Source organism: Poecilia reticulata, chromosome 2 (assembly GCF_904066995.2).
Source record: "Poecilia reticulata chromosome 2, P_reticulata-male-v2, whole genome shotgun sequence".
Taxonomy (NCBI): Eukaryota; Metazoa; Chordata; class Actinopteri; order Cyprinodontiformes; family Poeciliidae; genus Poecilia; species Poecilia reticulata.
In genome coordinates, this window is record NC_088831.1 from 14,263,368 (window position 1) to 14,286,990 (window position 23,623).

A 23,623-nucleotide genomic window follows, 5' to 3' on the forward strand; every position below is an offset into this window, starting at 1 on the left:
TGCTTCTCTTGATGTGAAAACAGTAGTTCTGAAAATCTCAAGCTTGGCCTTAAGTTTTATGGTGAACTCTGGGAGGAGAGACGATGTTTAACAGTTCTAGGGGGAAAGTTAAGAATTACTGGTTATTTAGCTTACACTGAAGATATGAATAGGAAGCCGGGAGAAAATGGAAAGAGGAAACATGCTAACTTGATGCACAAGCACAGGTTTTAAAACAGAAACCAAAGGCTCTGAAAGTTGATTTTACAGTCAATATTACACTTAAAACTTTACAGTTTTTTAAACCACCATAAAAATAAAAGGGTTAAATATATTTTATTAAAAGCTAATTTACATGCTTATTTTATTATGTTAAAAGTTGTCCAATAAAACTATTGTCCAATTTGAAGAGAATCCTTTGCATTAGTAATATGAAAGTATTGATCCATAAATCAGGCAAAAGATCTTAGACTTCCCTTCACACAATTATGTCATGACCAGGTTGGTGTTGGACCCAAATGCAGAGATGAAGGCAGGGTTTCCCTCAGAAAACCTGCTATTTATTAACGACACAATATAACTCTAAGTAAAGTTATATTGAGCAGTATAACTAGAAATAAACATAAACTAGAATCGCTAAGAAAGAACTGAAGTGAAAATGAAACAAAGCAAAACTGAAAGAAAAAGCTAACAGAAAAAATTACAAAACCAAAACCAGCCTTAACAAATCACATTAAATTAGTGCATTACTGAAGAACATGTGTCAGTTTCACCTGGTTTTATTTTTCTACTTATAAAAAATAATCAATATTCTGTCTTTGTTTACAGTCCATCGTCCACAACACAAAGAATCATTAAAGAACATTTAAGATCTTTCATCTTCCTGGTTTTTAGAGTGTAATTGAAATAAGCATTAACTTTACTTGTATTCATAGGTAGAATGTATTTTACATGTTCATCAGGTACAAATAAACTCTATTTCAGTTTCTTTCACATTAATCTTCTCTGTTAAACATGAAAACAAATCTATATTAATTCAGGATCTCTGGCTAAGCATACAGAAAAGTAAACTTAATAGTGAGGTACATAAAAAGCATCATTAAGAATAAAAACACTCATATGATAATACTGAAAAATAAAGCAAAACTAACAGTTGTGGAACTTCTTTAGGATTCACTGCCTTCAAACATAAAACATATTTATGCATGTACAAAACAAATTAAAAAATCACTAACTACATTTTATTCAGTTCTATATAACAGCAACTTTGCCTAAATAATCTACATTTAAGAGTTTAGATATTTAGGGAAAGTAAAACAAAAATATGAGAACAAAACAAAATGAGTACATGAATGTAAAAAGTGTTTTAAAAGCTGATTTTGTCAGGGTTTCCAGATTAAAGAAACAGAGGAATTAGTGAAGACTGCAGATCTAGTTAGAGAAGTTCAGTGAAGGTGATGCTGAAGGTGTAGCAGTGATCAATAAGTTAGAGAAGGCTGCTGAAGCAATCTGCAGTTAGTTTGCCAAGAAACTTAAAATGCAATTCAAGGAGAATACTTAAGCATTAGTAATGTAAAAACTCCCTTTTGCACCATTTAGTATTCTTTTCATTTTCTCAAGTTACATTACAGCATTTACTTGGATTTTAGCAAATGAAACAAAATAATTGCAAAAAATCATGAAAGTATACAAAAACATTTACAAGAACAAAACAAAAAATAAGTACATGAAAGTAAAAAGTGTTTTAAGGTAATATATGTATGATGGAAAGAGAATGTGAAAAGTTAAACAGTTTTCACTTTTTTCACTTAATGACCTGAAAACACCTTAGTATTTCTTTAAATAAGTTGTTCAGTTTCTGCAGGACAAATACAGACAAACTGGATTATAGTCTGTCAGTCACCACTGGCAAGCCCGGTGCAACAAGAGTAGCTACTGCTTTTTAGTTGAATGTAAAAACCCATTTTAGTCAACATCTCCTTTTAGCGTTCTTTCAAAAAGTCAAGCTAAGTGAGCAAAACTAGACTGTAGAAAAAGGGGAGCAGACCATTTCTTAGGCTCTTCAGATTAAAGAAACAGAGGAATTAGAGAAGATTGCAAATCCAGGGTAGAGAGGCTCAGTGAAGGTGGTGTTGAAGGTGTAGAGGTGGATCAGCGAGTCAGAGGAGACTCTGTAGAAGGACAGAACTCCACCAGGACAGTCCACATACACCGCTACTCTGTTAGAGACAGAGGAGGAGGAGATGGATGCTCCTGACTTATTATTCCAGAGACAGTTGCCATGGCGATCAGAGCAGATCAAACTCCAGGAAAGATTATTCATTCCAAACCGGCAGTCACTGGTGTCTCCTTTCCTCCCAATTCCTTTGTAGCTGAGTGATATATCAACTCCTTTTCCAATCTCCACCTCATAATAACATCGACCAGTCAGACCATCTGTACACAGAAGCTGAGGCCTAACATCAAATCTGTCTGGATGGTCAGGATAAGGCTGAACATCCTCCACACAGGTCGCCTTCCTGTTGTCCTCAGACAGCTTGAGTTTTCTGCTCACTGTGTTTGTGTCAATGGTGAGTTGACAGGAATCTGATGGAGAGAACAAACACAATGTAGATATTGATCATTTATTGATCCTTTTATGGTGACACTTGAATGAGTGATGTGAGCCGCTTTGTTGACATAAATCAAATGAAAAACACTTACACTTCCTCAGACCTGGTGTCAACCATTGGACCCCAGCAGGCTCCACCCTGAATGGAGGAGGGAGAGACAGACCATCAGTCTCTTTCACAAAGCAAACATGGACATTACATGTCTCTCAGACACACATTATTATACACTGAGATAAAGAGCTAAGATAGCTAGCTCTTTTTTATGATTTAGTTCATTACAGATCACAACAACATAGGTAGGATGAAGGTAGAAGAAAATGTTTACACATCTTCTTCCTCCTTATCAGATATTACAGCTGCATCTCCTTACTTAAGTTTGCACTGTGGACTCCTCGCTGCCTCTTTCAGCTGCTTCTTTCCTGCATCTCCTGGATCATTGTAGCTCAGGTTCAGCTCTTTTAGATTGGAGAGGCTGGAGCTCAGAGCTGAGGCCAGAGGAGTGCAGCCCTTCTCTGTGATCAGACAGCCTGAGAGGCTACAGATGAAAAAACGATGCAAAGAATTTCAAACATTTGTGGGAGCAAGCTCTCTAAATGAGGTTTCATTATTATATCAAAGACAGCAAAATGGATTTGGTCTTTAAATAAGTTGAGACACAATGGGAAGGACAGAAAACTGAACATTAGTCAGCAGATCAGCAAACAAAAAATATTTTACCTTAGAATCTCCAACATGCATTGTGAAGTTTTTAGTCCATCACACAACAGCTCCACTCCCGAATCCCTTAGATTGTTGTTACTCAAGTCCAATTCTCTTAAACTCAAGGACTGAGAGCTCAGAATATTAGACAGAGGTTCACAGATTCTCTCTGAGAGATCGCAGCCACTCATGCTAAAAAAATAGAAATCATGTTAGACTAAAATTATATGGCAAAAGTAAAGTTTTCTCTAGATTTCTTCAGGTATACTTACACTGCTTTTTGTGTTGCTTTGACCACAGGCAACAGCCTCACAAGAGCCTCCTCTGAAGAGAAATACTTTTTGAGATCAAACACATCCAGATCTTTTTCTGATGACAGTAAGATGAAGACCAGAGCTGACAACTGAGCAGGAGACAGTTTATCACTGGAGAGACGTCCTGAACTCAGAGACTGTTGGATCTCCTCCACTAGAGAACGATCGTTCAGTTCATTCAGACAGTGGAACAGGTTGATGTTTTTCTCTGTTGGCAGATTGCCATTGATTTTCTCCCTGATGTACTGGGCTGTTTCTTGGTTGATCTGTGAACTGTTTGCTTGCTGTGTCAGGAGACCATGTAGGAGTCTCTGATTGGTGTGCAGGGAAAGTCCCAGGAGGAAGCGGAGGAACAAGTCCAGATGTCCATTTGGACTCTGTAATGCTTTGTCCACAGCACTTTGATGTAAATTAGCCAGTGCTGATTCTTTATTTTCTGTCAAAGATTCTTCAAGCAGATTGATACCAGAGTTGATGAAGGTCAGGTGAACATGAAGAGCAGCCAGAAACTCCTGAACACTCAGATGGACGAAGCAGAACACCTTGTCCTGGTACAGCCCTCTCTCCTCTATAAAGATCTGTGTGAACACTCCTGAGTACACTGAGGCTGCTCTGATATCGATGCCACACTCTGTCAGGTCTGATTCATAGAAGATCAGGTTTCCTTTCTGCAGCTGATCAAAAGCCAGTTTTCCCAGAGACTTAATCATCTTCCTGCTCTCTGGACTCCAGTGTGGATCTGTTTCAGATCCTCGATCATACTTGACCTTCTTCACTTTGGTCTGAACCACCAGGAAGTGGATGTACATCTCAGTCAGGGTGCTGGGCAGCTCTCCTCCCTCTCTGGTCTCCATCACATCCTCTAGGACTGTAGCAGTCATCCAGCAAAAGACTGGGATGTGACACATGATGTGGAGAGTTTTAGATGTCTTCATGTGGGAGATAATCCTGTTGGCCTGCTCCTCATCTCTGAATCTCTTCCTGAAGTACTCCTCCTTCTGGGGGTCATTGAACCCTCTGACCTCTGTCACCATGCCAACACACTCAGCAGGGATCTGATTGGCTGCTGCAGGTCGTGTGGTTATCCAGAGGAGAGCAGAGGGAAGCAGTTTCCCCCTGATGAGGTTTGTCAGCAGAACATCCACTGAGCTGGACTCTGTAACATCAGTCAGGATCTCCTTGTTGTTGAAGTCCAGAGGAAGTCGACTCTCATCCAAGCTGTCAATGATGAACAGAACCTGGGCGTTTTTGAAGCTGTTGATTCCTTTGGTTTCAGGAAAGAATCGATGAATCAGTTCCACCAAGCTGAACTTTTTCTCCTTCAGCACATTCAGCTCTCTGAAGGTGAATGGAAATATGAAGTGGATGTTCTGGTGGGCTTTACCTTCAGCCCAGTCCAAAGTGAACTTCTGTATTAAAACTGTTTTCCCAATACCAGCCGCCCCCTTTGTCATCACTGTTCTGATTGGTTGATCTCTTTCAGATGCAACTTTAAAGATGTCTTCTAGTTTTATTGTTGTTTCCATTTTGTGTTGTTTCCTGTTTGCTGTTTCAATCTGTCTGACCTCATGTTCCTGGTTGACCTCTCCAGTTCCTCCCTCTGTGATGTAGAGCTCTGTGTAGATCTGGTTCAGGAGGGCTGGGTTTCCTGCTTTAGCGATTCCCTCAAACACACACTGGAACTTCTTCTTCAGGGAGGATTTAAGGTTATATTTGCACATAACAGAAGACCCTGAATTTGTAAAAGAAAAAACATACATGTCACATTTGTATTGAAATATCTCCTTATCTACCAAAGAAAAACATAAAGAAACAAAAACACTACACAGAATAGATACAGGTCAAAGGCAATAGCAAATATAAAAACTTAGATATATGAGGGTGACATACATTTTTAAAAATATTTGTATTTATTATCTACTAGCCAATATATCTAAATATATTGGCTAGTATTTCTAAAAGCTAGTGTATTTATAGTTTTAATACTTATTCACTTTAAAATAAGCCTGGTTACAAGCTTTTCAAGTAGATTATTGGTGCATTGGCTCCTCCATAGAATTATCACCTTATTGTTATGAAATAGTTTGTCTTAATTGTTAGATCAGTTCGTAGATTTTTTTTATCTGGTTGAGTGTGGTTAAATATTGATCAGGTGATTATAGTGGAGGATTTTAATATTGTTGACAGACACTGATAGCCTAAATGTATTTATTAATGTTTTTCACCTCCTCAGTTCTGCCTATTTTAAGCTCCTTTCATAATGAGCTTTTTCTTGGCCCCTAAATCTCTCTGCAGAATTGACTGATGGGAATCTGAAAATATTGTTGCATGCATACTTGTTTGAGGACATTTTAAATGTTTATCCAAGTCTTACTGCTTTGTAGAAGTTCAGCCAGTCCCTCCTGGTCCATGTCCTTCAGAGTGTTTGCTATGATCTTCAGAAATGCCTCTCTGCTGTTCCTTTGTTTCTCATCTTCATCCTCGCTCTGACTTTCTAAAGTTTCTTTGTAATCTTTACTCAAAGCATTCTCAATCTTCTTCCACTCATTCGTCACAAAAATAAAAACCTTTTCGTTCAGCTCCTGGAACAGAATATGAGATAAAGAACACATCAGAGTGAAATCATGGACTCAAACATCAGGTCCATGTTGGACAGACTGAAGGTCCTCTGGTCTACAAAGACCAGCATGGAGGTGACTGAACAGAACTGACATACAGACCGTCAATACAGAGTCCAGCTGTGTTTGATGCTGCTGTGCAGACGAACCACTGGGAACCTCTGAGCTCCCATGGTCCATGCTGTGGAGGAACCAGGAATAATTAATTCCCATTTTCTCTACAATTCATGATCCATGTTTATGAATCCAGCACAGGTAAGCCAACATTTTCTGGGCATCTCAGGTTTTCATTGTGTTAAATTCAGAACTGACCAACACAAACTAGAAACTATCATCTAAATAATCTTACCTGCTGAAGATAAAAACATACAGCAGATGTCTTTTGACAAGAAACCTTCGCTTCTGGCCATGTTTTTATGACTGTACAAGGCTGACTGAGTCATAGAATATGTGAAGAGTAGACATTTTTATCTTTTTAAAAATCTATTTCTCTTGCATACTCTATCCTTTATTCTTGTTTGCTTAACTTCATTCCTGATTCAAAATATTTGCTCTTTGGTCCAATAATACCTTTTGTTTTATGTGTAATAAACTGAAGCCCATTTTATCTGGTGACAAAGAAAATACAGCTGCACATCATCATCATCAGCATGTGTAGATATAATAATGTTAGGGGAAATGTACATAGGGAATATAAATCAATCAGGAAGAGACTCCTGAGGAAATGAACATCGGATGTTAGATCAAATTTACAGCTGTTACCAATTACATTGTTTTCCTTGAATTGATTTTTATCACATGATTAGAACTAGTTTGTGTTTCTGTACGTCCTACTGGCACTAGTGCTGAAGAACAAAATGTATTTTCTGATGAACAGTTACACAATAAAAGCCAGATGAAGCTATCTTGGATGTTACGGTTGCTGAGAGCGTTTATAAGGGTGTGGTAAGATTGAAACAGAAAGTTCATGCACATTGGCCTCCATAGGAGTGACTCCTCTTTCCTCACACGTTGAGATTTTCATAATGACTACAATGGCTGCAGTCAGCTCCAGAAACCATAAAGTACCGTATTTTCCGCATTAAAGGCGCACCGCATTATAAGGCGCACAGAATAGACGCTACAGTAGAGGCTGGAGTTACGTTATGCATCCACTAGATGGAGCTCCACTAAATGGAATGTGAACAAAACAGTCCGACTCCAGTCGACGAGGAGAGCTTTCTGCGACTGGGCCGGGGCGTGGCCGGATGATGGTCACCCTTCTCAGTATTTAATACGAGTTGGCCATCACACTTACCTCTTTGTAGAAGGTTGATTTGATTTCAAATCAATTAAACGTCCACTTGACTGGTCACTCTTCAACGACACCAGGCTGGGTTCTGGTTCAGATCCATGTTTCCTCCTGTGAATAAGTCTGTTTCAGTGATGTGATCTTGGACATGGAGAAAAGCTGTGAACACATGTTATCCACAACAATACTGGATAAAATTTATATTTATATCAGTGGGACACGCAATTAACCAAACCCCACAGATGCTGGAATAAAACATGTTGAATTGATAAATTTACAACACTTAGATCCAGTTCACCTCTTTAAAGCTGGAGGTTCATCTGATTTAAAATCAATTAATCGTCCAGTTGACTTGTAACTCTGGAAGGACACACAGCTGGGTTCTGGTCCAGGTTCTGGTTCAGATTCATTCCTGTGGAAACATTGGTTGTTGATGTAAAAGTTCAATTCAGTTAATGAGGAAAGTCTCTGAATAAATAATGATCTAAAATAAAATGTCACTTCCATGAAGTGATATGTAGAATTAGAAAAATAATTGATTAGACTATGTCTCATTTAATTAACAATAAAGCATACAAAAACAAAAATCTTTGCAAAGTCACATTAAAGTATGTTTTTCTATTTGCTGAAACAAAAATTATTCTTCCTCATTATTGTGCATTTATTACTGAATGGTCAGAGCTGTTGGTCTGACCTCTGGTCCTCCTGCCACCTCTTCAGAGAGGCTTTAGTCGGAGGGACTCCGTCGTCACACTGATCCATGTTCACTACGTCTCACTGCTTCACCTGCAGAGCAAACCCAGAACCAGAACCACTGAAATCAGATCAAGATATTCTGAAATGTTTGATCTGAAATGCAGGAGACAGAGAAACAACAGATCACTAATAAACTAAACGATACTCTAATAATAATGTGGATTCATCTCCAAACAACAGACAAATTCAAACTTCACCTGTTAAAATCTCTGATGCTGTATGAAATTTTAAAATAATTTTATTATTTTCAAGAACGAACTTGGAAATGTTCTATGTTGTGAGGAAACCATAAAATTTTCCATGGTTAAAAGGCATACTTTTATTAATTTAAAACTAAGGCATTATGAAGTCAGTTAAAAGGTCAGAGGTATACTGAGATGATAAAGTAACAAAAATGAGAGAGATTTTCAGTTTTCACATGATAATTTGCCAAGTTTCTGGAAGAAAATTATTCATCTGTGGCCAGCATTTTATTTTTATTTGATCTACTAGTTCATAAAATATCGAGGCTCAGCAGGAATAACTGGGTTCAGATGCTCTGAGTGGAAAACAGCAGAAGGTTCAGAGGAAGATTAACAGGTTGATGACTGAAATAAAATGCTGTAAATATTCAACCAGACAGAAACATTTGACACCATCCACCCTCAAAGCTCCTCCTTCAGTTCAGAGTTCATTCAACTGCTCTACTGCCGAACCAGAACCGGTTCTGGTTGGATTCTACCATTTGATGTATTCCTGAAACTAAACTTTAACCTTGAACTACCAAATTTAAACAGAACCAGAGCCGATAAAAATGCTCGTCTTTTTGTCAATATTATTTTTTATAGCATTTTTATCAATTATGACACGTCATCAATGGTCCGTCAAAGCACCCGAACCATATCGATCCTCTTCTGATCCAACTTCCCTTGGCTTCAGTCCAGATCTTTATACGCGGGTAAAAACGCGTCTTTCTCCCACTTGGTTTCTTTCAAAAGTTTCAGTGAAACAAAAACATCAATTTTATCAAATTCCGACTCTGAACAAAGCGAACCAGACTCAGAGCGGATCTGCAGCGGGCCGAACCCAGCCCGTATTTAGTGCTCTATACGCCCCGTTGCGCAGAGTCACCAGTACCGATCAAAATCTATTAGTGGGAAATATGGAACTGCGCACATATGCAGAAACTGAACTGCAAACTAATTTTTATTAACCAGTAAATAAAAAAATGCTACATTACCTTAAAATGGAGGTTTTTTATGGAGGGAATCATCTGCGTCACATTCTGGTTCAAAGTGAAAGTAAATGCAGCACTTAGATAGGAAGGAGTGGGCGTGGCTTCTGTTGATAAAGTTTATTACGCTTGCCAGCAACAGATAGGACAATATTTAGTCAATAATTTATGTGCAGTTAATGTTTCATACCTGCTTCACATATTTAGGTTGCAAATAATACATTTTGCATGAAATTATTTTTAGTTTTCAGTTTCCAGACATATATGAAGAAATACTGCAAGTTTTTACAAAAGACAATTTTTATTTAAGTGGGGAAGTATTAACAACTTCTCTAAATAGGTTAATTTTACATACAGTTTAAACAAACAGCAGGCAATTTTAACAAATTCTGGCCATGCTGAACTCAAGAAGTTAAGAGTTTAGAAGGAAGTTACGGTTGTAAAAACTGATTTTCATAATAAAGTATCTGATGCTCAATATGTTTTTCATGTGTCCTCAGGATGAATGGTGTTGTAAAGTGGAACAACCTGTAAAAAATTGAAGTGAAGCAATACCAACAACCACAGCAGAGATGAGGAACTCTTTGCATCACAGTCAGATGAAAACATTTCATTTTAAAACAAAAAAAACAAAATCAGGATTAAAACCAGCAGAGGAAATTCATGAACAGTTCCCTCTAAATAAAGCAGAAAGTTTGAACAGACACCTCCTTTCTTTTCAGTTACTTGATTTCTGGGAAGAATCAGGTAATCATGCAGTTCACATTTAAACCACCAGATGGAGACAAAAACAATAACGAGTCCAGGCAAACATCCTGTTGAAACATTTACATCGAAGCCTTAAACTGAGAGCATCTTAGATTGTGATGCTTGTCGAGCATCGAGTTTAGTTTCAGGATTAGAGCAGATTTATGTAAAGAGAGGAAATAATGACGAAGAAGTGAACACACAGCAGCTCTGCTGCTGAAATACAAGATCACTTCTTTTATAAGAAGAAACACACAGAGTAGTACAATGCATAAGCCGTCCATTTTAGTTCAAGAACAGATTGTAACTGTACTGTCTGTAGCAGTTTACATGTAATAGATGTTCCAATTCTTGCAAGCAGTGGTGATTTAAAACATCTCCACCCCCCCCCCACCCCCGTTGAAAAGGGGTGCAGGTTCATCAGGAAACTTCTGAAGAAAATTGGTTGGACTAAAACTGAGGGATGAATACTTTTGCAAACCACACTTTTGAGTTTATAAGTAAAATGTTTTGACTCATACATAATTTTCTTTCTACTTTAGAATTGTAAACCACTTTGTGTTAAACTTTCACATTCAACTCCAGTGAAATTTGTGTTTGTAATGTGACAAAATATGGAAACATTGAAGGGGTGTGAAAACTTTTGCAAGCCAATGTTGATGCATTTCAGTAGTTGCTCCAAATCACCATCTGCTTAATGCAATATGTAGAGCTAGGGAGGATTATTATTGCTACGCCTCTCATCCAAGATAAACTAACTTAGGTTATGTAATAGTTTCTAGAGTATTACAATTTGTTAGTGTTTCCAAGACACAAGCTCTTCATATGTGTAACAAAATCACTGAGGAATTAATACACAATGTGAATCCTGGATAGAGAGGTTCGGTGAATTTGGTGTTGAAGGTGTGAAGGTGGATCAGTGAATCAGAGGAGACTCTGTAGAAGGACAGGATGCCAGCAGGACAGTCCACATACACGGCTACTCTGTGAGAGACAGAGGAGGACCAAATGGGAGTCACTTTCTTATTATGCCAAGCAGTGTAACCATCACAATCAGAGCAGCTCAGACTCCAGGACTGGTTGTTGAATCCAAACAGACTGTCTTCACTGCCTCCCTTCCTTCTCATTGCTCTGTAACTCATTGATAATCGGACATCTCCTCTCCACTCCACTTCCCAGTAACTGCGACCAGTGAGACGATTTCTGCACAGCAGCTGATTAGCATCAAATCTGTCTGGGTGATCAGGATATGACTGAAGCTCCTCCACATGTGTCGCCTTCCTGTTGTTGTCAGACAGTTTCAGTCTTCTGCTCACTGTGTCTGTGTCAATTGTGAGTTGACAAGAATCTGATGGAGAGAACAAACATAATCCAGCTGCAGTTATTGATTATTTATTGACACGTGATGACTTCTGAATTAGTGACGTGACAGTTAGAAGATGGTTGAATGTGAGCTGCTTTATGAATCAACCAAAAAACACACTTACACTTCCTCAGATCTTTCTGTAACCATCGGACACCAACAGGCTCCAAACTGTAAAGAGGAAGAGGTCAGAACATTATTGTTTGATGTAAACTGTTACAAAATGTGGCTGGAGATGATTTATAGATTTATATTGTTTCTTATGTGTATATGAGAAAAAGGGCATTACATTTATTAAGTGTACCAGTGACCACAAATTGATATAATTTTAGAAGGACTAAAAGAAGCTTTTTTAAACAAAACTGTCTTTGTCAAGAGGTGTATAGAAAACACAGGATGACAAAATCGCCTTATTTGTTAAAAGATGCAGTATGTAACTTTTATAAATAAATAAAAATATCTGTCTCCCTAAACGCCTCCCTGAGCTGCCATTGCTTCTTGAAGAAATGCACCAAAACAACCAATTAGAGCCAGGATGAAGGTTTAAGTGCCATCAATCAAATTTGTGTTCTCACTGCTGAATGTGTTAATGGCAGAGAAACAACTGATTGTTAAAGGAAAACGTTTATCTGCAGTAATTAGTGACCATGATGACTGTATTTAGCAGCTCTCATGACTGAGTAGAATTAACTGGTCAATTGTCTGCTGGCTATTGTTTTATTTCTATTATCTCCAGTTATGAGGGATCCAGTGGCACATGTTTTTTCCCCACCAATCCATACAATTACAGCAACTGTCAATTCTTCAGAAATGTAAAAATATTTACTGATTTATGTCCTTGCAAAATGTAAAATGCACATTATGCATTGATTTGGCGGAGACAATTAAACTATTGCAATTCCTTTCAATTGAACAGTTGAGCAATTTCTATTTCCAACCACTTAGGCTGAATTTTAAGTATGGATATTAGACCAGTTTGGTGCTCTCCATACCTGAGAGTATTCAGTCCACAATGTGGATCCTCCAGTCTTTCTGTCAGTAGCTTCATTGCTTTCTCTCCTGGATTGTTGTAGCTGAGGTCCAGCTCTCTCACACAGGAGGGGTTGGACTTCAGAGCTGATACCAGAGAAACACAGCCCTCCTCTGCGATCCGACAGCCTGACAGCCTGCAGACACAGAACATGCATGACAGGCACCCAAAACACATCATACATAACACTTTGAAACGTCAGGTCATTGCATTTATTTTTAATTGCTCCCGGGCTAATCCATCCATCCATCTTCAAAGAAATAAAAACTATTGCTATGTTGAAATTAATTTTTACATACAGGAGACCTCTACATGTTCACAAATTTGGCTGCCATTTGCAAAGCAGCCAATCCAGAAGCAAAATAATTTTTTTTGTTTTATTCTTGGAGCTGACAAGGTTGTACCCCCAAAAGACATTAGAGATGTTATCATCTGTAGTAGTGCTAAGACAGTTTCCACTGTGGGTTTTAATGCTTTCTAATGTATATGTGGTGTTTAAACAATTAAAATGGGCAGCTCTAAGTGTTTTGACAGGTGATGTCAAGTATTAGTGAATTTCAGGTGATTGCAGCCCCTATCCCTTCTTCCGACCAGATGGTAATATATATACCAGTTTGTCTGACGGTGACCTGAATGTCTGAAGGAATGGACAACTGCCACACGTGGAAACCTGATTCATGTCATTTGTCCCATTATGTCCTGAAACCAATGTCCCACATTTACAGGACAAATACACACATGAATGAGACATTATTTATCACACACAGCAGGTAAAAATGGTACACACTTTTGGTAGCGTCACACACACAATCAGTGTTAAAGTTGGTGTGTGCCAAATGTCCCTTTTAAACTTATGTGACATTTTCAACATGTCAATATGGGACGTTAGGCATCCCAACTGTCCAATTCAAATTAATGCAAAACATTTTCTGTGTTGCCACAAGACACGGTCGGGTCATCACAACTTAAAATTTTTTCAAATGATATATCCAACAACGGGGCCATCTTCTCACCCCGATTCCAACACACCTGGTTCCATCTCTTTGTCAGGTTCTTTAGGCCATTTTGTGCCCACAACTTTTACTTTTTGCCCATAGTTGCTCATTTGGCCCAATTTTCCTGCCAAATAGGCAACATTCCCTAACCTGTGGTTCACTGTATACCACAATTACTGGTATCCATGATACTGTTTGTACAAACCCTTCATTTTTGACAACAAGAATCCCTCTACACACATTGGGATGTATACCCTATGTAAATATGTTTGAATTATGTGAAACATGTCAAAATATTATAAAATAAAGTCACAAACAATTCACAACAAATGTAAATAAAAAATCTTCTTACTAAAAATAACAGTTTCCCAATGTAAGCGATGGTGCATCCTAACCTTAATGTTTCCAGTTTACAGTATGGACTCTTCAGCCCATCAGACAGAGGCTTTGTTCCTGTGTCCTGCAGGTCATTGTTGCTGAGGTCAAGCTCTCTGAGGCTGGAGGACTGGGAGCTGAGGACTGAAGCCAAACTCTGACAGCTTTTCTCAGTCAGGTTACAGAAGCTAAGTCTGCAATAAAAACCAAACAACTAGATCAAATCAAAGAAAAAAGAAAGCCGTCAAGAAAGAAAGAAAAGAAAGAAAGATTATCTCTGGTTTAACTGGGTAATATTAAAGTTGCACTTTGCCTGGATGTAAAGCCAATTCTGATCTCCATCTGATGTAAACGTGGTAAATAAAGGTAGTGGTATTTATCAATTAACTAAACATAATGTAGGTCATTATCATAGCTTGTGGAAAACAATTAGACATTATATAACTGGTCTCCAGTGGGAAAATTTGGAGTTTTCTGAAATCATCCTAACTCTCTGAATCTCCAACATTACAAGATGGAGGAATGAGTTTCCCTTGGTCCAGAGGGTCCCATTTTTTGTGACTTCAGACCTGATACAGTTTGGAAAATTGATCTCATGTGACAGGCACTCTTTGAAAGATTGAACAATCTAAATGAAGGACCATTACATTTGTTGTCTTATCTTACTTGTCATAAAAACACTAAGAGCACTACCAGGACTCAGGCCTGGTTGCTCATCAGTTAATCCATGAGGTTGAGCCTTTGATAATCTTGACAAATACTTAAAAACATATGCTCATAGACACCAAATACACTAACCTGAGAGCTTCCAGTTGAAGGTTCTGACTCTCCAGTTCAGACCACAGCAGGTTCACCCCTGAATCCATCAGTTTATTGCTACGTAGATCTAACTCTCTTAGACTTGACCAACAATTGCCTATAACTGGTGCCAACATTTTGCAGCTTTGCTCTGTGAGGTCACAACCACTCAGTCTGAAAAGAGAGACACAGATTGCTTTAGTTGTTTTTGTTTTTTTTCTTCCTGGCAAGATGGTGTTTTGATATGAAACTCACATAGCTTTTTTGGAGACTTTGACCAAAGGAAGAAGCCTGAGAAAAGCCTCCTCTGAAGCAGAGTATTTTTTCAAGTCAAACACATCCAGATCTTTCTCTGATGACAATAAGATGAAGACCAGAGCTGACCACTGAGCAGGAGACAGTTTTTCTTTGAAGTGACTTCCTGATCTCAGAGACTTTTGGATCTCCTCCACCAGAGACTGGTCATTCAGTTCATTCAGACAGTGGAACAGGTTGACGCTGTTTTCTACAGAGAGCTGCTCACCAATCCTTTTCCTGATGTACTTGGCTGATTCCTGACTGGTTGTACTTTCAGTCGGTAAAACCAGACCTTTTAGGAGAGTGTGATTGGTCTTCAGAGAAAGACCCAAAAGGAAGCGAAGAAATAAATCCAGATGACCATTTGGACTCTGCAAGGCCTTGTTCACAGCATTCTGGTGAAGCTGAGCTAACTTTGGATACTTTAAGGTTGTGGGTTTCTTGGACGTTGGACCTTCATTCATCAGATCAATACTAGAGTTGATGAAGGTCAGATGGACATGAAGAGCAGCCAGAAACTCCTGAACACTCAGATGGACGAAGCAGAACACCTTGTCCTGGTACAGCCCTCTCTCTTCTTTAAAGATCTGTGTGAACACTCCTGAGTACACTGATGCTACTCTGATGTCGATGCCACACTCTGTCAGGTCTGATTCATAGAAGATCAGGTTTCCTTTCTGCAGCTGATCAAAAGCCAGTTTTCCCAGAGACTCAATCATCTTCCTGCTCTCTGGACTCCAGTGTGGATCTGTTTCAGATCCTCCATCATATTTCACCTTCTTCACTTTGGTCTGAACCACCAAGAAGTGGATGTACATCTCAGTCAGAGTCTTTGGGAGTATGGCTCTTTGGTTGGTTTTCAACAAATCCTCCACAACTGTAGCAGTGATCCAGCAAAAGACTGGAATGTGACACATGATGTGGAGACTCCTTGATGACTTGAGGTGGGAAATGATCCTGCTGGCCTGCTCTTTATCTCTGAATCTCTTCCTGACGTACTCCTCCTTCTGGGGGTCATTGAACCCTCTAATGTCAGTCACTCTGTCAGCAAACTTATCTGGGATCTGATTGGCTGCTGCAGGTCGTGTGGTTATCCAGAGGAGAGCAGAGGGAAGCAGTTTCCCCCTGATGAGGTTTGTCAGCAGAACATCCACTGAGCTGGACTCTGTAGCATCAGTCAGGATCTCCTTGTTGTTGAAGTCCAGAGGAAGTCGACTCTCATCCAAGCCATCAAAGATGAACAGAACCAGGAACTGTTCAAAGTTACTGATTCCTTTGGTTTCAGTAAAGAAGTGATGAATCAGTTCCACCAAGCTGAACTTTTTCTCTTTCTGCACATTCAGCTCTCTGAAGGTGAATGGAAATATGAAGTGGATGTTCTGGTTGGTTTTCCCTTCAGCCCAGTCCAGAGTAAACTTCTGTGTTAAGACTGTTTTCCCAATGCCAGCCACTCCCTTTGTCATCACTGTTCTGATTGGTTGATCTCTTCCAGGTGGGACTCTAAAGATGTCGTCTTGTTTTATTGTTGTTTCCATTTTGTGTTGTTTCCTGGATGCTGTTTCAAGCTGTCTGACCTCATGTTCATCATTGACCTCTCCAGTCCCTCCCTCTATGATGTAGAGCTCTGTGTAGATCTGATTCAGAAGGGTTGGACTTCCTGCTTTAGCGATTCCCTCAAACACACACTGAAACTTCTTCTTCAGGGAAGATTGAAGGTTTTGTTGACAAGCAGAAGGAAGCAGCTCTATAGGGACAAATGATAAGATCATTAATGTCATTTAAACATTTTTAATTTGGTTCATTTTATTTACAGCTAAAACCAGATGTTTTTACATAGAAGTAATATTTTTAACACTAACTGACCTAAAATCGGAAAAAGTTAGTCTTATTTTCTGTCCTATATACCTAGAAATGGTTTCAGTTGGAATAGTGAAAGAGTTTTTGTCAAGTTGTGATATCAGCAAGAGGATTTAGGTTAGAAAGGGGGAAAAATAAAATTCTTCCCTTTTCCCTGTTAGACGACTAACAGGGAGAACCCCTCACTTAGACAAATCAGCGTGACCAGCTCTAAGCCAAAACTCACATTCAACTTCAACACCTGCCACACCAAAGAAATAAACAAGCAGTTGGAACCAAAACAACTCCACCGACTACACTTCCAAGGACAAAGTGACAAAGCAACCAGCTCAAGCTGTAACATTTCATGGGAATCCCACTGAAAAACAGATTCACTGCACTTCAGCAGAACCCCGGAGGGAAGCCTTGCCTTCAAACATCAACAACAGATATGAGGTAAGATCAACACATCAAGTTTCACTGCTAGCACATGGAGACCATTGCAAACCAAACACATTTCCTCTCTTTATAGTATACTGCTCAAAAAAATAAAGGGAACACTTAAACAACACAATATAACTCCAAGTAAATCAAACTTCTGTGAAATCAAACTGTCCACTTAGGAAGCAACACTGATTGACCCGACGAGGGTCCCCGTTGTCAATCAGTGTTGCTTCCTAAGTGGACAGTTTGATTTCACAGAAGTTTGATTTACTTGGAGTTATATTGTGTTGTTTAAGTGTTCCCTTTATTTTTTTGAGCAGTGTATATTGAGCTTGATGTTTGTTCATATTCTGAGGATGTCCACTGAGCCAAGACAATTCCAAGAATTTATCACAACTCTAAGAGGTCAGCCAACATCTTCCAGAGGACCCAGCTGTGTGCTCTGGATTCTGACTTCAAATAATAATTAGGACTTAATTATTACATCCTTCTCAGGTGATTATAACATGGTGCAGATTTACGTGTTGGAGAAATCCTCTTACTGCTCTGCAGACGATCAGCCAGCTCCTCCTGCTTCATCCTCCTCAGGAAGTTCAGGGTGATCTTCACTAATGCATCTTTGCTATTTCTCCTTTGCTCTTCATCCTCCAACATCTCCTCATCCTCCTTCTCACTCTCAAAATATGAGTCGTTTGGACTCAGGACCTTCTGTATCTTCTTCAGCTCATTCTTCACAAAAATGACAATGTTCTCCTCCAGCAGCTGCAACAGAATAAAAAATAAAGGATAAATTAGATTGAAGACCAACACCAGGTCCATGTTGGACAAAAGACATACTGAAGATCCTCTGATGTACAAAGCCTGACGTTGACTGAACAGAACCGATGTACAGACCATAAATATGGAGTCCAGTCGTGTTTGATGCTGCTGTGCAGACGGATCAGTGGGAACTTCTGAGCTCTGCTGGTCCAGTCTGTGGAAGAACCAGGAATAAATTATGGTTGATTCTGATGGTTATTGGGGAACAAAAATTTCTTTCCCCAAATGACCACAAAACTCAGTAAAATGCATCAAAATATGCTATGAAACATACAACATAATACATCATAGCATTTTAACATAACATCCACTATTAATAATTACTATAAACTGAAGATGTTTTACAAAAAAAACATTATATTGTATATATCCTGGAATAAATGCTTTGGAAATTAATGTTTATCATTTGACTCCATCTTTATTTCAAATGTTACATTACTGACATACTACTATAATCTCAATATATTATATTCCAAGCAGATAAGAGAATAGTAAGATTACAGAATGAAACAGATTGAGAGGACAGGTATAGCTCACCTTTCAGCTGATGACTTGAAATCAATACCCTTGTCTATTGAAGCACTGCTCTTTAAAGACACATGGCTGGGTTGTGGTCCTGGTTGTGGTCCTGGTTGTTTCCTATGAATGAAGATAGTTGGTTGATGTGTTAGCTGAGCTCTGACATGGAGAAAAGTCCAGGTGTTTCAAGTATAAAGGTGTGTAGCTTTCATACCGAGAGGTTCCACATTTACAGCAAAATTGACTAAAATAGAGGAAATTTACTGTATCTAACTGAGGTTTTCCCATCATTTTCTAAAATATGTTACTTTATGTTATGAGGCTAAATGTGGTTCAGTTTCATAATTTGCAGTTAAGCAATAAAAGCTTAAAATCATAAATACATTGGGGTTAAATAACACTGAATGGAGTCAGATATCAGTGTATTTAGGTGAGTTTGAATGGAATAAATAAACTCAACAGTGTGACCAATGAAGTAACAGAATTTAACAAGAGGAACCAGCAAGGAGTGACTGAGAATGAGTTCTATATTTTCTGAGGAGCTTAATTACTGAACAAGGAACTGATGAATGACTGAAAAGGTTCCAGGTTGAGGACGGTGAGAGAGAGAGAGAAAGAGAGAGAGAGAGAGAAAGTAAGAGAGAGAGAGAGAATGGCAACAGGGAGAGTACACTCACTGAGAAACTAGGAAAATTAATCTGACACTAACAAATAACTAAACATGTCAAAAGTTACAAAAATAGTTACTAAAGGACTAAACTCAAGTAAAACAGAAACAAAATTGATCTAATAAAAGAAAGAGAGTAAGGAACACAGAATAATAATGAAACTAGAATCACAATTTGAGTCGGTGACTAACGCATCACTGCCCGTCACTAATGGGGAGAAAGAGATGACTGTACAAGTTAAACTTCTTTATTGATACTTGATACATAAGTATACTTTTTAACAAAGTCCAAAGAGGACACCTGCTGGATGATTTGATGTACTACAGATAATCAGAGATTTTTCATATGGTGAAGTTTCACTTCTAGTTTAAAGTTTATAGCAGCAAGGTCTACAAATCTTAATGCAAAATAAAATCTATTCTGTCTTAAAACTAAGCACACATTGAGATAACTCCATTTTAGAACAAACCAAGACCAACAAGGTCATGTCTGTTTCCAGGAGGCCTAGCAATGATGTTTGTAGGATTAACAACCCAACTTTCCTCTTTTTAGAGAAACATATTTTATTTAATTCTTTTGTGAAATTGGCTACAACAGACAAAAAATACATAAATTTTTTCTATCCAGTATCAAGAATTACATGAAGCTGAAGATGTTTTACCAAAACATCATATTATAGTTCAAATATCCTGAAATAAAAGATCCATCCATCCATTTTCTTGCACCCTTGTCCCTCAGTGGGGTCAGGAGGGGTGCTGGTGCCTCTCCAGCTAACGTTCCGGCGAGAGGCGGGGGTCACCCTGGACAGGACGCCAGTCTGTCGCAGGGCAACACAGAGACACACAGGACAAACAACCATGCACACACACTCACACCTAGCGGCAATTTGGAGAGGTCAATTAACCTGACAGTCATGTTTTTGGACTGTGGGAGGAAACCGGAGTACCCGGAGAAAACCCACGCATGCACAGGGAGAACATACAAACTCCTTGCAGAAAGACCGGGGCCGGGAATCAAACCCAGGACCTTCTTGCTGCAAGACAACAGCTCTACCAACTGCGCCACTGTGCAACCCATGAAATAAAAGATTTTTGCATGAAATTAATATTTATTATTTTACTCCATGTTTGCTACATATGTCATATTACTGACATGTAACTATAATATTAATATACTACATTCAAAGCTGAGAATATTGAGATTACAGAACAAAACAGATTGAGAGGACAGGTATAGCTCACCTTTCTGCTGATGACTTGAAATCAATACCCTTGTCCATTGAAAAATTGCTCTTATAAGACATACAGCTGGGTTCTGGTCCTGGTTCTGGCCCTGTTTGTTTCCTATGAATGAAGGTAGTTAGTTGTTGTGTGAGCTGAGCTTTGACATGGAGAAGAGTCCAGGGGCTTCATGTATAAACATGTGTAGCTTTCATACCGAGAGGTTGCAAGATTTACTGCTAAATGTTATAAAACTGCATCTAACTGAGGTTTTCCCATCATTTTCTAAAGTTTGTTACATTATTTTCTGACGGTAAATGTGGTTCAGTTTAATCATTTACATAAGAGATTAAAATCATATAAACATTTGGATTAGATAACCCTGAATGGAGTCAGATCCCAGTGTATTTAGTTTTGATGCTCTGTAGTTGCGAAGTAATAAAAAAAACTGTGCATTACAGCACACTTTCATTTTTGTACTAGCCGAGTTATGTGTGTAGTGCAGGTTTTATGTGCATGCTCAACATTTCTACATGAGGCCCCTGGGCAGTTAGAGACGTTGATGTCACCTCTGAACTTTGCTCTGCTCTCCATCCTGACGAGTTTTAGAAGGAGGAACTTTGTCCTTTTTGTCTTCTCTGTCCTCACCCTGGTCCATGCTGCTCTGTGTAGATCAGCTCACTTCTATGTTCAACTGAGCAGAAAACACAGATTTTGTCATGGAGGACACAAAGAAGCCTGTTTCAAACAGTGTCAGAACCATGTAGATCCTAGTATTGTGAAATCAAAAGATAAAATCTTCAAACATCAGGAAGCTGATTCTAAGAATGAAATAAAACAAAACATCGAGTTCAGTAAAGTTTCACAATGTTAAACAGTCAAGATGAGTTTTCAAAGTAAAATCACAGACACCCACTTATCTGAGCCGTACCAACTGCTCACAAATGCATCACTGAGAATAAGTTAAATTACCTGCAGCACTTGAACACAATCAAACACAAACAATAGTCATTAATAGATCAGAGATATTAAAATTGTCATTTTTTTAACATCTGTAGGAGGAAACTAGGAGGTCATCAGTGTTTCTACAGTAAGTTACATAAACTGACTGTTTGTGTTTCACTTGAATGAGATCCGACCTGCTCAGCAGCTCTTCATTTATTCAGCAGCTCTTCATTTACTGAGCAGCTCTGAAAACACGGAGGGACTTTCTGCAAATCAACACCTCATGTAACCTGAACACAGCTTCAGGGAATTTCTTTATATTTGTGTCAGTTGAGCTCTGGTGAGACCTGAAGATGTCAAACTAGCAAAAATCCCATAAGGAAGAATTTTCAAAAGATTTTATTAAGAAAGAGAAATTAGAAGCAGAAAAAAAATCTGAAACTGTCATGATGTAAGACTTCATGATGCTGTAAGAATCAGTCCATATTATATTATATATATATATATATATCACATTGCTCATAAATGTACATTATAATATTTTGTCATTGTTCATCCTGTGCAGCTTTGCTAATAAAGTTCTGATGTAAAAAAAAGAAAGGGGGAAAAAAAGTGACGCAGTTTCTTAGTCATCTCCAACCCTTTAAAAATGCCCTTTAATCTGCGTTTCAATTATCAAACCCCAACCCCCTGAACCCACTAACCAATCAGCTGAGTCCACATGAGTTCAACTATAAACATCCAGAATCAGAACCAAACTTTTCTCCGAGCTCAGAGATTCCGGGTCTGTCTAAAATTACACTGCGCCTCTAGAGGGAGATTTGCGGCACAGTTCCAGGTGATGATTCTTTCAACTCAACTTTCACATATTCTGCTCTGCAAGAATCAGACTTCAAGAATGTATTGTTATACGTTTATGGATCATTTATCGTTGCTGTTTTATCAAACCATAACTAATAGAGCAGGTCTTTCCTGAGACAGTGTATATTTACAGAACCCTGTTGGGAAATACAAGAAACACTCCTAGCATGTAATTTACACACAATAATACTGAAAATGTGGGAAAATTTTAAGGAACTTGCAATGTTTGTAAAAACGTAGTTTCTCATAAAGATACCACTTTAATAGCATTCTTAAAATCTGAATAATGACGCAGCTAACAGAGAAAATGTTTCAATTTTAGTTGAACTAGTGACGATTCAGAATTAAAATAAAGCTGCATATGTGTAGAATTTCGAATACCGTAAAACACAGTGTAGAAACGCAGTAATTATTTCAAGGTCTCGGAACATCGTCTAGGCCCGACCGCAGTTTCCTCTCTAATATCGCACAGAGCCGTGAAGTTTGTCTGGTTCTGTCTGCAGGTTCGGCTGAAAACAACCTTCATACAACAGATTCTACCGAATCAAAGAGGAAAAACAAAATCTTACCTGAACTTTCAGGAGATCTTTATGGAGAATTTTTTTTCTACGTCATATTCAAATGAAAGTGAAACTAGTTTTTAAGAGGAATGAGGCGTTTAGTGATCAGTATCACCTGGTTTCAAGCCACGTCGACACTAATTTTATTAAATCTAAATCACCTAATGAATAGTTTCCCTGTTGTTCACAAAGTTTAAGGCAGCCAGTTATGCAATAAGCATTTAACCATGTTTAGTTTAATTTGTGTTGCTGTCAGAGAAATATAACAGATAGTTTTAATTTGTAATGCGTCATTCAACTTATTGATCAGAACTGTGATACGTTTTAACAACTTTAAACGTGAAGAAAAGAGAATAAATTAGAAATTTATTTAGTATGTGATGTAAGATTGACTGAATTTGTTAAAACTAATAATTTAAATCAGAAATAAAAGTGCTACTTATATAAACATCTAACTTGTAACAGAAACCTTCAGATAAATATTATCTGAAATAAACCTCGAATAAGGGAACAAAGAAATTCTGCTTCTATCTCCTGTTTTTCTGAAGAATCTCCTGGACCAATCAGCAGCGGAGCAGCATTGTTTGTTCTGGAACAAGGAGCGGTTCATCACGTGATTTCGAGGAAACCAAACACTCCGGTTTACACGAACTGAATTCCTGCA

General features: G+C 38.4%; 2 protein-coding genes across 2 annotated transcripts; both read right to left on the reverse strand.

The window, feature by feature from the left end:
- Nucleotides 1-742: 742 nt before the first annotated feature.
- LOC103480958 (NLR family CARD domain-containing protein 3-like) lies at nucleotides 743-9,588 on the reverse strand. Its single transcript, XM_081612830.1, has 11 exons — nucleotides 9,489-9,588; nucleotides 8,208-8,299; nucleotides 7,812-7,925; nucleotides 7,520-7,624; nucleotides 6,325-6,403; nucleotides 5,979-6,186; nucleotides 3,563-5,336; nucleotides 3,309-3,482; nucleotides 2,962-3,126; nucleotides 2,683-2,729; nucleotides 743-2,565 (listed from the first exon to the last, which is right to left on the reverse strand). Exons 2-11 carry the CDS (start codon nucleotides 8,273-8,275, stop codon nucleotides 2,042-2,044), a joined length of 3,258 nt encoding a protein of 1,085 aa, XP_081468956.1. The 5' UTR covers nucleotides 8,276-8,299; nucleotides 9,489-9,588; the 3' UTR covers nucleotides 743-2,041.
- Nucleotides 9,589-9,762: 174 nt separating this feature from the next.
- Nucleotides 9,763-23,500, reverse strand: LOC103480942 (NACHT, LRR and PYD domains-containing protein 3-like). The gene is made up of 12 exons (XM_008436145.3): nucleotides 22,969-23,500; nucleotides 21,163-21,287; nucleotides 20,615-20,716; nucleotides 18,724-18,825; nucleotides 18,262-18,340; nucleotides 17,910-18,129; nucleotides 15,046-16,831; nucleotides 14,791-14,964; nucleotides 14,013-14,186; nucleotides 12,585-12,758; nucleotides 11,717-11,763; nucleotides 9,763-11,577 (listed from the first exon to the last, which is right to left on the reverse strand). Exons 2-12 carry the CDS (start codon nucleotides 21,249-21,251, stop codon nucleotides 11,051-11,053), a joined length of 3,474 nt encoding a protein of 1,157 aa, XP_008434367.2. The 5' UTR covers nucleotides 21,252-21,287; nucleotides 22,969-23,500; the 3' UTR covers nucleotides 9,763-11,050.
- Between the last annotated feature and the right edge of the window lie 123 nt (nucleotides 23,501-23,623).

Coding starts and splice junctions, on each gene's coding strand:
- LOC103480958 (XM_081612830.1), bottom strand. CDS start 8,275: ATGGATCAGTGTGACGACGGAGTCCCTCCGACTAAAGCCTCTCTGAAG. Junction 6,404..7,519: donor AATCAACCTTCTACAAAGAG/GTAAGTGTGATG, acceptor GTTCCTCCACAG/CATGGACCATGGGAGCTCAG. Junction 6,187..6,324: donor AGCTGGACTCTGTATTGACG/GTCTGTATGTCA, acceptor ATTCTGTTCCAG/GAGCTGAACGAAAAGGTTTT.
- LOC103480942 (XM_008436145.3), bottom strand. CDS start 21,251: ATGGACCAGGGTGAGGACAGAGAAGACAAAAAGGACAAAGTTCCTCCT. Junction 14,187..14,790: donor CTTCAACTGGAAGCTCTCAG/GTTAGTGTATTT, acceptor TTTTTATTGCAG/ACTTAGCTTCTGTAACCTGA. Junction 12,759..14,012: donor TGTAAACTGGAAACATTAAG/GTTAGGATGCAC, acceptor CTGTGTCTGCAG/GCTGTCAGGCTGTCGGATCG.